Raw genomic sequence first — 15,327 nt, forward strand, 5'->3', positions numbered from 1 at the left:
ACAGCAGTATTAAGAATTCTTTGTAAAGTCAGAAGATAATTATACTTTGGTAGAAAATTACTGAAAATTTCAATTTTATCCTGCATAATGTGAGTTAAATCTTAGGTTCCAAAATGATTCCAGAAGGGTTCCTCTACTTCTCAAAGAAACTGCAGTTTTAACTAGATATTAGGTGTTAATTTATAGCACACTGAAGAGACATTTTATTGTTTAATTCATTCATGACTTTTTAAAACACTTCCTTTCAGAACTGCAGGCTATATTTCAAAAAAAATTGTTAACACTAAGTCTTTTGGCTAACATAACAATAAAAAAGCCACCAACAGTGACATATTTTATTCTTACCTATTCATACGAACTTGTGTAGCAATTCTATCAAAGCACAAAGCTACTAATGAAACATGAGTCACAGTTTTACCAGAAGAAACCCCTGGGGATTCATCAACGGATGCTTGTAGTAAACACAGGTTCACCTATATGTAAAATTTCCCCAAAGAGTAAAGAAATTTAGAAAAACATGTTACATTAATCATACATCACAAACTTCTGATACAATCTTGTCTTAAACTTATGAGTAAAATCAAACTTTTAAAGATAAAACCTCCACACCAAGAGGTAAAAACATCACTTACAGACATTGCAGTCAGTTATCTCCATAGCAATTATTATTTAACTTGCATACCTTTACCTACCCTAAGATCGAACATCTCCAAAACAGTCTACCCTACTCATCACATCAGTTATCTATCACAAATACGTAACTTCACTTAAGCTTTCCAGTACACACAATAAGGGTAATTTATGAGTTACATGTCTACCAATAAGCTAAACAAAAATTCTTACCTTTGGTACACTAACGTTGGCCTGAAGGCCTTTAATTGTCACATTATCTTGCTTAAGTGAGAGATTTGTCTGTGCTGGTCCCTGGTTTGTTGTTCCTGTAGTAGTGGCATCTATTTTTGTTCCTCTAATATCCTGCTTGGAAGATAACTTGGAGGGGAAAAAGGTGGTAGCACTTAATAATTTATTCTCATTGAAACTTGGAACTGCTAAGCTGAAGTGTTGAGCAGCTCTGAACTGTTCAGCAGCACTGAACTACAAAGAGATTCTGACTGCATTTAAAGCACAATGCCATCATTTCTAGAACAAGGACTGTAGCACGTACAGGTATGTTATGTTTAGATACCAAAGGGTAGCAATGTCATTCTAAAATAAACTTTCTAATGACCAGATTTCAGCTAAAAGCTTGAGTCCTACATATATCAGTTATACAGAAAAAGTTGTTATGAAGTAAATAAGTAGTGTCAATTATACTGTGAAGTCTAAGAAACGCCAAATAAAAAATATATAAATTTAGTCATTAACTTGGACAGAAAGAACTCTTAACTCAGTACAACTACCACAAAATTCTTTTCAAGCTAGATTAATATAGCATTTAGCTACTGTACCTCAAAAAAATGAATTCAATTAAATCTTTTCCTATGTAAAATAAAGAAATGACTATTCTTTCAAAATTTTGGATAATTTTCTTGTTCCCTTCCTTACGTTTTCTGAGAAGCTTGTTTTGCTGTTCTGTACAGCATCTTGAAGAACTTTGCAGTGCAGATCATCAACAATAGCTGCTGGGTGTCGAGAGCTCGCACAATGCACCATTGCTTCTATATACCTGTGAGAGGGAACAAGCCCACAACAGGACACTTAAACTTCCAGTTTCACGTAACACACCATCTGTAGTATTTAATTAACACTGCAAAGAGAAAAATTAAGCACACAGAGAGAAAGTGTACTTTCAAGGTCACAATGACGTCCTTCTAGCTTCTTTATAGGACAAGCAGAATAATATTCAATGGCTGCAAGGCACTGCCGTTCCATCAGTCATGTATTATTCAATCCTTTTACCTAAACCTCTGCTCAGCCTAACAGTTTTGAGACAATTTTTAGTATAACCAATTAACACCAAAGGAGTAAAAATAAAATTAATTACCTGTCCAACGCTTCTGCTACGAGAGGAGTCAGAACTACATCTACAGTTCCTTTGACTTCTACTATTGCTGTTGTCCTTGTCTGGAAGACTGGGTGATCCAATGTCCATTCTTCTGTTATTGTTTCATCATCTGTGTTTTCTGCAGACTTCTTATCCAAAGGAGTGTAAGGTGTACTAAACAAGTCAAATACATATTAATAATCCAGATTTGTGAAAGAAATACAAAAGTGTACATCACTAAATGCTTGCATCTTGTATATTTTTTTAATACTTTAATAGGACTCCAACAGTACCAAAACATTAGTCTTGGATGGTAGGCCCAAGACTAAATCAAAATTCATCCAATCCAAGGGAAGAGTCTACAGGCATTAAAAGAGTTAACTCCTTAATAATGAGACTATGCATAATAAACTGATGTGAGGTTATAGCCACATATTAGAAAATGTTCCTTGTCATGAACAACGTATAAACAGGTCTTCAGCTTGTGTAAATTCTCCTGAAGCACTGTAGGTATCATTTTAATACTCAGTAAAAGGCATACAATGACAGGTTTCTTTTTCTGCATAGCTCAGAAAGCAAACAAACAATTTCAGGGCAAGGCCCTTACTGAGATTCAAGTTCAGCTTTAGGCAATGCAATGGGCACTTTCTATAAGCACTTCCCAAAATCACGTAAGTAAATTGCCTTTGTACTTTCATTTTGACCAAAACCAAACATTTTGTAATAAAATACCCTGCTTTGAAATAGACCTGTACTAAAACTAATGCTACAAATCAAATTTTGAATGGGCTAGCAAGAGCCAAAATACTTTACTAGAGTATCAGGAAAAAAAATGTTTTAACAATGTTACACAATTTTCAACTTACTTGGATGTTGATCCTGTAAGCTGCATGCCTCTGTCCAGTAATGAATTAGCTGTGAGACCCTGCTTAACAATCTAAGAGAAAAGTACAAAGAAATATATTACATTCCTTCTATATATCAAAAATTACCCAAGGAATATTCAAATGAAGATTCTCCTTACAGTTTTTTTTTTCTTAAAAGAATCCTTCATATGCACATACTCCAATATAGTGTAAAAAAATAAAACTTTGCAAAAACTTCATAATCTAATCTCAAGCTGTTGAAAAAGTTAAATCATAGGTGGATAGTTACTAATTGCTTAAAAGGGACTTCAAATAATATTCTACGAAAGAACTGCATAAACATATAAAGCTTTTGCTACAAAGTGACAACAAGATGAAATTCAGAGCTTATACACCTATTATCTATCAAGTCATTTCCCTTACGTTTCATACATTTCATTTCAGTTCTTTCCTTAAATACGTATGCTTGTATCACACTGGAAAAAAAATGCAAATGTACAAAAATAATTTTATCAAACTATTCATTTCAAATTTACTCTAAAGTAACTCATTTACCACTCAGCATGTATTCTGTCAGTATTAAATGTACTGCTACTAAAATTTCTTTATAATATATATTTTAAACAAAACTCATGTAAATATCCTTCAGCTGTATATCGTTCAACAAGTAGCATTTCTAATACAATAACGATAATTCAGAACACGCATCCTATTCACATAATCTAACAATCATTTTCTTTTCCAGTCTCCCAGCCACACAGTTGAAGACTTGAAGTCAGAATTCCAAAGTATTTCTTGACTAAAAGCCAGAAAGTTTCAAGTGTCTCATGACTTTATACAACGTGTATATTAAACAATTTGAACTTGTCTTGAATTCTTACTTGTTTCTCTACTCTTCCTTCCTCTATCTTTCGTACCTTAAAAGTTGGGATAGAAAGCTGCTCAAAAGATGATGAACTTTCTTCACTGGTTGGCGTGTCAAGGTCTAAGGGGCGATGTAAGGAGGATTTTGAAGTTCTTTTGTTAGTTGGATGCTTTACCGACCAGTTGATCACCTGGAACTGTGTAAGATAGTTTTGATAACACGCCATTACAGGCTGCTGGGAAGTTATTTGCTCACTTTCTACAGTCTTTTCAGATTCCATAACATACATATTCTCAACATGCTCATCTTCTCCACCTAGAGCCGAAACAAATGAAGCCTGTGAAGGATGAGTCTTAATTGGCAACGTTTTAATGTCTTGACTCATTTCTCCATGGACAGTACTTGTTAAGGGCCCTTCCACACTGTGATAAATAGACCCTCTACTGTATTCAATTTTCTGAGCTTGCTTTTTTCTCTTCTTCCTCCCCGGATAAGTTCCTGGTCCTTCATCACTACTTATTGGCTCAAACTCTTCTGCTGCAGAAAAGTAGGCTTCACTGTCAGCCATTGACATACTAGAATCCATTGAGCGGTACTGGTGAAATGAATTTGAATCTGCAGACGGTGTATACGGAAAAGAACCAAAGCTCCTCCTCTGCTTTGGGGAGTCCAAGACATTCTCATCACTGCGAGACACATCACTGCTGAACTGCACACCAACTGCAACAGGCTGCTTGTCTCCGTAGAAGGCTGCTGTGAGGCTCTTAGTGCTGCCGAGCCGGGTGGAGCACACTGACGCCTGCCGTTTCAGCGGAGACCTCATGGGAGACTGACCAACAGGCCTTTCCTGGCTGCTAGGGGATGCAGGGCTACCCTCTACACCCTCACCTGCAACACTGGAAAAAAAAATACAATGGACATTTCATTTGCTTATTTTATTCCCTGTGCTTCTCTTTACATTATAAGAGCTGTCAAATGCTGCAGTGATTCTGTGATTTTCTGTTAGTATAGCAATTATTTTCATAACGCTGATGGCATATTAAATTCTGCCACTTGCTAGTCCGCTTGTCTACATAAGAGGAGATATAAACAAATGGTAATGGCAAGTGTTATTGTCATACATGCTGGGTTTTCTACCCAGATCCCTATTGTTAGGGATATTTTCTACCCAGATTCCTATTGTTATTTTTATAATTGTCCCCTATTAGTTATCCAAATCTGCATTCAAACTAGGAAATGGATGTTGGCAGTGCCATTGAAAATAACTAATACTCAGTAAGTTGCTAAATATAAGGTATGTTCTGTATTAACATATTCAAGAGTCCAATTATACTCCCACCCGGACACAGAGAGCACTAACCTTCCACGACCATCTTCTCTTTTTGCACCAGACAAGAACTCCTTCTGTCCCAAGTGATCCTCGGTAGTAGAAGACGGGCTGTCTTTCTCACCTGCCAGCAAGGGGAGAGCAGCACTAGAACTGCTTGTTTCCTCTGAAGACGATGAGGAGCTATGGGAGCGCAGTGGCACTTGTAGGCTTAGATGTTGCGCTTTTCTTTCTATTTCTATACCCATAGATCTACAATCCCAATCTTTTCGTTTTACACCATTTGCTTTGCCTAGGATCATGAAACAGGAAAGAAAAATTGAACATATGATAACACATCTACAATGGCTTCTTTTCCACCCATTCAAATAAAAATCCTTATTAAATAAAAGCCCTGGTTTTGAAAACGTAGACTAGCATATTTAATAAAAATTAATAAAATCATAGCAGCAAAACATCAAATTCTCTTAACAGACTGCTTTCTAGACAAGTAAAACAAATGCAAGTCAAAAAGCTTCTTTTTACTCAGAAAGGATCTGCATGTTGATACAAAAATTCAGCATATGAAAGTTTACTCACTATTATCAAGGCACTGTCTGCACTCAGAAGGGCCCATACCACTACAGGACCTCTTACACAAGAATGCAACATATACTACTCATTAACCAGAATCAGATAGACCACAAAAACCAATGTGCTGTTAGTGAATTATACTTTTGGGCAAATAAGAATTAAGTTAGAGAACAATGCATTCTCACCATCCAAAATTTTAGGAATCTCCTTAGTAATAATCCATTCTCCTGGCTGCAGTAATGACTGCCCATAAAACATATCAGATTCTGCACTTGTACTTGAGAAAGCAGAGCTGCTTGAAGGCGTCAGTTCCTCAAGTTTGAAAAAGTCTAGTCCTGTTAACGTGCCACCAAAGAAGCGACAACCACCAAGACAGCCACACTTGTTCTTGCTTCTCTTATTCTTCAAATTATCATCAGGCCACAAAAACCACAATCTACACAAAGGCAGAAAAAAAAAGAAAAAACAACAATGAGACCACATCAGATTTAGTACATTTAAATTCAGTGAAAACCAGATTAAAATCTATCACACTTATTTGTAAGCTCCTGTTTAATTTAGCATGAAACAAGTTAAGCAAGATTTCTATCTGAAACACAGATGTCACACAAAATGAATGATTAGCTCCAGAAAGGAGCAAATCAAAAACATATGCGATGCTGATGCAACTGTGCTCAGCCACAGATTATATCCACCTGCCACAATATACATTAATAGTAACAACTCATTCTCTCAGCACAGAAGCAAGCACTGCAAACACTCCACGCTCGTGTGTGTTGCTCATGGCAGAGGCAATTACTCTTAGGGGAAACGCAGAGTCACAGTTAGACCAGACATCTTATTCACAGCTGCTCAGTCTGTTCAGAAATCTGTAAGGCCTATTTTCAGTCCAGCTTGAGAAAAAAGGACAAACGGAATTCCCTTCCTCTCCATGACCTTAATTTTGGGAGATGAGGGAAAACAGACAGAAAAGTTTTGCCAAAAATAATAGTTTTGTATAGTCCAAGCACATTCAAACCACCAACTTGATAGCTAAGTAGTCAACATACTTCAAAAAAAAAATCCATCTTTAGATGACTCTATTAACTTACACTGAAAAACATTCAAATCCATCTCGTTCAAATCAATCTCTTACCTCTTTGTTCGGTTATCATGTGTCTCCAAGAAATGTCTCTGTACTTCGTGTTTGGAAGGATGATCTGCAGCTAAAGCAATGTCAGCAGTGATGAGCCCCAAGTTGACAGATCCAGCTTCCAACCAATACGCCCTCCTTAATATTGGCTGAAGACCAGTTCTGCAATTGTTCACCTGCTCAACGTATTGTCTCAATTGTAAGTCTTGAATAGCAGCACTTACACCTTCTCCAACAGACTGGTTGTGGAGGTTGCAGTTTGCAATACGGATAGTACCCATCTGAAAACACGAGTAAAAACATGAAGTCTGAATACTTACAAGTGAAGCAAAGATAAAGTAGCCTTAATCCAGTTAACACATCACCTATTACAACCCAGGAAAGTCTCAGTAAACTACTCTCTCCAAAGATGACATGGGAACAGCTTTTTATATACACGCACAGGCATACACACATAAGAAAGCAAGCTTAGAAATTAGCTTCAGACAGTTTCCAAATAACAAAAATAAAGTCTGTACTTGGGAGTCTCCTGCTGTAAAGGGATCCAAAGAGAATTCCCAACTGTAGACATGTTATAATGAACCTTTGAAAAATTTAATCAATATTAAATTCTTTGGTGTAATCATAAAAAACAATATATCTTCAATTTCTGAATTCACAGATCCATGATTTATTACTATAATTTAGACTAAAATATAGATTATATACTTCAAATACACAGCTGTATTAACTGATGGAACATGGACATTCAACTCCACAATTAATGTACACCTCAGTGAGAGAACTGAGTTAAATGGTGCAAAATTCTAGATACAAGAAATTCCAAATCCTGAACCTCAACTCTGATCCTTTGTGTTATAATACCTTTGTTTCCGTGATCATATTCTACTTCTTTTATTGGTATAGCTCCAGTAATTTTGTGGAACCAAACAGGAGGCTACCCTCTCTCCTGTATCTGGAGAAGTTCTTGCTTTGCTCTCACACTTAGCTGTGGAAACACATCACTGTACAACCAGCACACCTGCCCAGACACAGCCAATCCTCCCCGACATTAGGGTACATAAAAGATGATGTAGCCCTGCCACACATGCTTAATTTTAAAACTTCGAATTATATGAAGTTTCCTTCAATTATTCTTGAAGGCGGATGAAGCTCCCTGCACAGCTTCAGTCATCTCCAAAAAGTCACCATGAAGTACCTGAATTTTTCCAATTTAATTTTCCAACTTTTGCAGCTGTCCTTACTTGCCCTGTGAAAAGAACCCACCCATGGAAGAGCTATTCATAGGGCTAATATTAAATTATTACTTCTCTCCTTTGTTACAAACTATAAAAGAAGCACCGGAAATCCTTTTTTAAATATGAATGAAACTCATCAGGGATATAATTTTCTATAGTGGTTCGGGTTATTAAGCAGCCTTTGAAAATACTGACATTCATATTTATGCCTGCAAACACAGTTGATATTTGTGCTGATGCTTTATAATATTAGAATCAAAAGATTTTGAAGACTAAAATGCTTTTTTTCTTTTTTAACTGCCACAAGGTAGCAAGCCATTCAAATGACAAGATATCACATCACTCAAAATGTATAAAATAATTGCTGCTCTCCTTCAGTTAGATTCTTGCTCAGAATGTGAAGCTGTCTCCAGAGTGTCACGTATTAAGCCTACCTTTTAAAACTGAATTTATTAATGGACAGCCCAACTATTAGTCATTAGCAGTACAATGCTTTTCTCCTTTTCTTGTGTTACTGTACTTTACTGTCTCTTAACTTTTACTTAGCTACAATTTTCTCTTATATAAGATGAGAGAGAATATCAGCTCTTCTCTCCACATCCTTTTTTGAACAGAGACACCATGCAGTATTCCAGATTCAGTCAGGCAGCAGCACTAATACTTCTCCCAGCTCTACCAATTATATATCTTAATTCAAGCAGCTGTCTCACATAAGACAACCATGAGTTATCGCACAGTGACTTGCATACATTCCTTCTCAAACATTTCCAGTTGCTGAGTTAGTAACTTACAGTAGAAGTTTTTACTAACCATCACATACAGACACTAGTGTTTATATTGCCCAGTATTATTTTAATTTATTACACCAGTCTTGCAGCTCACATTCTTATTCTGGCAGACATCTACCCCGCCTAACCATTTTCCAATATCATTAATGAAAGTATTAAATATGACCCAAATTGACCTACTTCTGGCCCAGTCCAACCATTTTAACGCCAACCTTCTACCATTTAGTTTTGAATATTCTGCTTAGTCCACTGCATGTAGGCAGGCAATAAAATCAGGCAGCTATTCTATCAAAAAATACAAAGAACTCTACTGACCAAAATATTTTAAGTGCTGTAAAGATAAATATTTTTTACCTTTATATTGGTGGCACAGCCATGTTCTACCACATACAGATCTGCTCCATCCATGGCTAAGCGTGTCATAGTGTACTTTAAGTCATCAGATGTTGGGCATGGCCCAGGGACACAGTTCATCTAAAAACAGAAATAGATTTAAACATACATAAGGAGTTTAAACTGAATTTTATTTCTTATCCTTTTACTTATGTTCTGTTTAACAGAGGCCTAAAACTAGGGCAATAAAAAGTTACTTATGCCACAATTGCAGCATGAATATGAGATGGGATGTTCCGTCTGTCCAGCAACATGAGCAGACCCACATGGCTCTCCTGGCTTCCACCAGCAAAAAGAAAATTAAGCCCCCTAATAGAGAACTTCACATAAACTGGAACCTATACATTAAAACAAGGAGGAGGTCAAGAGATGAAATTCAGGAATCATGCTTTATATATCACAAGTCTCCTTAAGTCTTCAAGTGATTGCCCATATAGATTCCAAGAGACAAGCACCAAAAGCAGAATTCACGATGACAGACAAATTGTTATCTGTTTGCTTGGGGCATAGCAGTAGGAGTCCCATGTTAAAAAAAAGGTCCGTGGAAGCCACAAGCTGTTGACTTAAGTCCCTCATCAAAGCACAGTTTCATCAACAGAGGGGATAGAGGGGGTAAGGGGAAGAAGTGTTCAAGGAATGCAAAGGGAAGTATGATCCTTGTTTCTTAAGAGAAACTGAAATATGGCACGTGCCTCTTAACTGTCACTGTACAGGTAAGAACCATGCATGACTCCTGCAGGCATTGTTTCTCAAAATAATTCATACAGCACTAAAACATGGTGTAAATCCACAGGAAAATACAGATAGAATCGCTTTTCTTTCTAAAACACATCAATTATCAAAGAGGATATCCAATCTGAGTACATATTCCATGCGTCTTGATAACTAGGACTGGATTTGGAAATTGTTCCAAAGAGCCTGCACGAATATAGTGAGCAATTAAGATGGATGAAAGGTTACCTTAGAGTCACAAAAACGACGATCAATTCCATGCTGGCATATTATAACAGATTTTGGTCTTTCCAGTTCAAACTCACGGCACACTACATGAAACACAAAGGTCTGCCCCCATTCCAAAAGACATGCAAGCTGTAAGGAAAGATGTTGTCTAATAGTAAGTATGCAAAATGAACTTAGGAACTTAGGAACAGGATTCAACAGATTACTGAAAGAACATCACCAAAGGTCAGAAGGTGAGCAAGAGTAAAATCAAACGGAAGTACCACCATATAATTCTGGCTTCATTACCTTGCTTACACCTAGCCTATGGCTAACTCTAAATCATGTCTTAATATAAGAAAATAGCTTTATTCTTATGGTCAACCAGTCTCCTCATTGTAAAGACACAGCTCACCTTATTTCACCTCATAAAACGCCTCTAAATACCCTAACACCATTCATAATTTAAATGTCAGACTTCCTTGCATATAAGTAACAAGGTTACATTTAGAAAGCATAGGAGGAAACTGGCCGAACAGAACACCGCTGAATCTCTCTGGATCTGGTAATTAGCCAATTGCCGATTTAAATCTTTTATATAGTTAGCTTATTCATAAAGGAAATGAATCATAACTGTCTGTCTCTATTATGAGAGGGAAATGGGTTTTCTTTGGCTAACCAAAGGAAAGGGCACTTTAAATCAGGAGTAATTTAACTGGAATTTAATATAGCTATGACTGTCCTGCGCAAGATCTCTCTTTCTCCATTTAGTTGTATACCTTCACAAATTCTTGCAATACATCACACTGGGGAAGGAAAAAGACAATGACCTTGAAAGAGCAAGTTCAAGTTCTGCTTCACAGCCGTGCTAACAAGAAAGTAAAATAAAATTCCTGTATTAAATATAAAATTGAGAATGGCTTTCTATGGGAAGAAAACCCTCAAGTTCCGTCAAACATTTAGAAGAGTCCTCTAAATCTTATAATACTTTTGATTTACTAGGTGTAATCTTGAAGCTTATAGCACTAGAGTAAAAGCAATAGCTTGTGTAAATCAGTAGTAGCATTTGGGGAAATACATTTCTACAGAAGTCTGTACATGCAGCACGAAGATGTATCTGGACTCTCTTCTTTAAATTTACTGAAATTACATGTAAGCCTGATTTTTATTTTATTTGCTGCAGAAGTCTTCTACTGAAAGAGTTGTTTAAAGCCAGAAAACGCCTTTTTGTTTCAATTAATAAGAGGATGCAGAAGTGCCTTAATAATCAAACTGTAACCAGGAAATAGAATTTATGTATTTTTCTCACGTTTCAGAACACAGTGATAAAACAATCTTTTCTAAAGATCTCACAGCGCACATCAGAAATCAAAGTGATTTGTCTAATATGTGCTTGGAGCCACTACTATATATTGAAAAATGAAAGCAGCAAAAATGGCAAGAACTAAAAGTAGTTAATACGAAGACTGACCTAAGAAACTTGAACACTGTGAAAGCAAACCATGGTCCAGTGAGACCAAGCATCAAAAGTTATGAAGCTACTAGCTACTCTTCTGCTGAGGTTTGCCCATTCTGTCTTCCAACAGATCATCTCATTTATCTCCTACTTTAAAACTTGGCTTTGTCAGTAGCTTTCTGCAGAATGCCAAAACTTCATCTGCAAGATAAATCCTTGCCAGCTGCTCCATTTGATATCCTTCTTACTGGTAGCATCCCTGCAAACAAATGCCTACATATCTGCATGAACCTTACATGTGAGGGATGACAAATCGCTTTTCAGACTGCAATCACAACTGGGTACTTCATTTGCCCTTTCCAGAGTGTTAACCAGTAGGGTAACAAACCTGCATCTCCAGAATTCAGCATCATAAAATCAAAGTAACCTGAGAGGAAGTCAAAGACAACTTATCTTAAAATCTCTTATCTAAATTTATTCAATAGATTTTTCTTTCTCCTCTTTGTCATGTTACCTAGTTTATGGCTGAAAGGGTCTCAAAACACCGGCTCTGTTTAGAATAGTAGTATTTATTCTACAATTAAATCACTTAGAGTACACACAGATACTGTGGTTGCTTTTCTAATCAGTATTTAAGTACATTAACTTATATAGATGTAACATGCAGGTGTTTACACAGTGACAACAGTATTTGCTCATACTCTGTTACGATCACCCTTTCATAAAACACCGTAACCAACTGCTCATAAAACACCAGCCACCCTGTTACATCTAGATGTAAGATGACCATCAGATTCAGCTCATTTGGCACCTTCTATCCATAGAAATGGCTGTATTTTCAAACTATAAACTTAAGGTTATTTAAGGCATTGGAAATATGTTAATGCATCCAATTCAACTGAGACCACATGCTTTCCAAAATCCATGCTATGCCAGTTCTGCAAGGAAGAAAAAAGGTAATACTTTATAGCGAATTGCTAGATGGTACCTGTGGTGCTGTGACTTTGGCTGTGAGACTTCCAGCCTGCACATCTATCAGCCATGCATATTCCAAAGTATCACTTCCAAGAGGCAAACCTTCTGCTGAAAACATCGCGTGAGCACGCAGCTGCAGACCTGACAGACTAATGTGTCCCTCTCGAAGAACTTCATCCACTGAAGGTCTCTGTTAAAGACAAGGTAACATTTAAGTTACAATTAATATTTTCAAGAGTATATCATTAGAAAGTGCAAAAAACTGTAGTCAGAGATATTTCGCACACATTCATTTTCACCTCTTAAATCCTGTTGATTTTTCTATGATTCTATGATTATACATTTAGTCTGTCCCAAGACTTCTCACCATTAAGCATGCAACAACATATATGCAAATCCTATGGGTGGAAGGGATCCTCATCTAACCCAAGTTTGTTTTAACCAACAGCAACCATCATCAACTTTTCCTTCCCCAAAATTCAATTTTAAGATCATTACAACTTCCCCAATACATACACACCCACAAAAACACCCAACTGGACTACTACCTGATAGTTGTCATTCAGAAACAAATTCACTGGAGACAGTACAAGTTGAAGCATTGTTTCTCTAAAACCTTTCTTCATCTCAAAACACAACCTTTCCAAGAAAGCTGTAGGGCATTCAGGACCATCTGGACTGCAATGCTAAAGTAGAAATCAAACAAAACCATTTCAGAAACTGAAAACACACAATACTGTTGAAATTGTCAGATTAGAAGCAAAGCTGTAAGCTGGAAGTGTGCTAAGTTTCCTTCAAGTTGATACTTAAAAAGAAGCCCATGCAACTTCAAAAACTTTTCAACAATTACATACAAACCCATTTGGGTGAACCCAAACCTTTATCTAGACTATTATTTAAATTCCTGGGGATCCCTCACAATGCAGCTGTGCAAAGCAGGATGCACCATTAGAGGACAGCATTGTTAATTAGCAGAGAAATCATAATGGTCAATCCAAAATAATGAACAACTGATGACACAAATCAAGTTTATTGAAAAACAAAGTCATTTTAAAAAATCTCCAGTTCACCTTCCAGATAAGCAAAACCAATCACATCTCAAATTGCTTTAGATAGCCACAACCGTACTAAAGAGTAGTCAGACCTTTTAAAAAGCACCTCCCTAACCTAATGTTCCAGGGAGTTACATTTAACTCCAGATTACAAAACTGGAAAAAAAAACCCGCTGCTTATAGCAGCAAAATATTTTAAGATTCTAACGCACTTACCACTGGCAACCGCCCATGCACTTTGTACAAGTTAACAAGTACAGTAATATCCCAGGGACGTAAAGTAAGAGGGTGAACTGGCTTGACTGAACTTTCATTTTCCTTTTTGTCATTTTCCACTCCAACAGCTGTCCACCCAGAGCTTGAAGACGTAGAGAGTGACAAAACAGGGCTTGAAATAACTTCTTCAAAATCAGTGTACATGTCATCTTCTCCAAAATAATTTTCCTGAGAAAAGGAATTATTTACTATGACCATAGGGAAAACAAACTAAAAACATACAGGCAAATAATGAAATACAAATCCAACCTTCTTCTGTACGTCAGTCCTCCTTAAAATAAGCCATATATCTACAACCTGTAGCTGAAGAAACATAAATAGTTTTATTTTATGAAAAATAGGTAACTTAAGTGAGCAAATTCATGCCATGTGCTTTGCAGAACTGGCTCTTAACAGTTCCCAAAGCAGTGGTATTCCAGATGCATGCAGTACAAGTAACTATCCTGAAGCACTATTACTGACATTTTTAAATACATTCTGTGCTCTTCAAGATAAAAAACTTCAAGAGAGTAAGAACACAAAGGAAGTCACACTTATCCACCTGGAAATTTCTGAAATTTTGTTGCTCTTCCTGCCCTCAAAACGTTAGCCTGATATAAAAGCAAATGTAATGAGCAAATTAAGTCTCTCGAGAACAATTTTTTTCAATGATGCAAATTGTATTTTCACATTAAGTCAGTATGTGGCAAGTGCTGGGGCTTAAACATTCTGTGGAGCAAAATCCTTTCCAAGCAAAGAGGTTATGACGTGGACACGAACACTGCTCCCACCTTCGTCCTGAGAAAGTCATTCAGTCCATCAGCCTCTCACACTGACAGAAGTATTCCACCTATTACAAACCCCACTGTTGATTTGTGAGATACAGACCAACTGATACTAGACAGAAGATCAAACTGAAGCAGATTTGAATTTTGCAAAGTGTATTGCTTCCCTCTTCCCTTTTCTGTGCCTCATTTGCCTGCCAGACTTCCCCGTCCTTTTCTAAGCACAAGTCTACAAAGCAAACAAGCAAAGAGGAAGCGTGCAACGCAGAGGAAAAAAAGTAATTGCCAAGTATCCATGTCCTTGAAAAAGGTCTGCAGAAAAGGCAGGCGTTATTAGCCTTGAAATGATGACTGCCCTGGACACATGATTTTATTATCTTGTACTGAGTCTCCACAGTATTTTTCATGTTAATAAACTATGTATGAATTAAGCACTGCTCAGTACACAGAACAAAATCTCTCCGAAGTTAAGCAAAGCTAACTGGCTTTGCTTTTTAACAAAGGGAAAAGATAAAAGACAGCGTTAGGAGACAGACCATGAAGTATTTTTACTATGCAGACCCAGCAGAGGGTGCTATGAACTCCAGTAACTTACTCCTGGTACCTTCTGCCAGGGATGCAGAGATTCATATATCATTCATTCCAAGCCAGTAAGCCATCCAGTACGGAGCACAGTGCACTACACCACAAACTACTTCC

At 37.0% G+C, this 15,327-nt stretch overlaps 1 protein-coding gene across 19 annotated transcripts in view; it reads right to left on the reverse strand.

Annotated features, from left to right (window-relative positions):
- The window catches only part of KIAA1109 (KIAA1109 ortholog), a 115,954-nt gene that overhangs the window by 62,482 nt on the left and 38,145 nt on the right, over positions 1-15,327 (reverse strand). For all 19 annotated transcript variants that reach the window (XM_040556278.1, XM_040556294.1, XM_040556293.1 and 16 more), the window contains exons 20-33: positions 13,805-14,032; positions 13,085-13,222; positions 12,550-12,726; positions 10,127-10,255; positions 9,128-9,247; positions 6,751-7,028; positions 5,801-6,051; positions 5,076-5,334; positions 3,768-4,611; positions 2,851-2,921; positions 1,985-2,158; positions 1,546-1,666; positions 844-990; positions 346-473 (exon numbers count right to left, since the gene is read on the reverse strand). In XM_040556278.1, coding sequence (XP_040412212.1) covers positions 346-473; positions 844-990; positions 1,546-1,666; positions 1,985-2,158; positions 2,851-2,921; positions 3,768-4,611; positions 5,076-5,334; positions 5,801-6,051; positions 6,751-7,028; positions 9,128-9,247; positions 10,127-10,255; positions 12,550-12,726; positions 13,085-13,222; positions 13,805-14,032 — 3,065 coding nt within the window. The remainder of the gene's footprint in view (positions 1-345; positions 474-843; positions 991-1,545; positions 1,667-1,984; positions 2,159-2,850; positions 2,922-3,767; positions 4,612-5,075; positions 5,335-5,800; positions 6,052-6,750; positions 7,029-9,127; positions 9,248-10,126; positions 10,256-12,549; positions 12,727-13,084; positions 13,223-13,804; positions 14,033-15,327) is intronic.

The sequence above is a fragment of the Cygnus olor genome, chromosome 4 (genome assembly GCF_009769625.2).
Source record: "Cygnus olor isolate bCygOlo1 chromosome 4, bCygOlo1.pri.v2, whole genome shotgun sequence".
Taxonomy (NCBI): Eukaryota; Metazoa; Chordata; class Aves; order Anseriformes; family Anatidae; genus Cygnus; species Cygnus olor.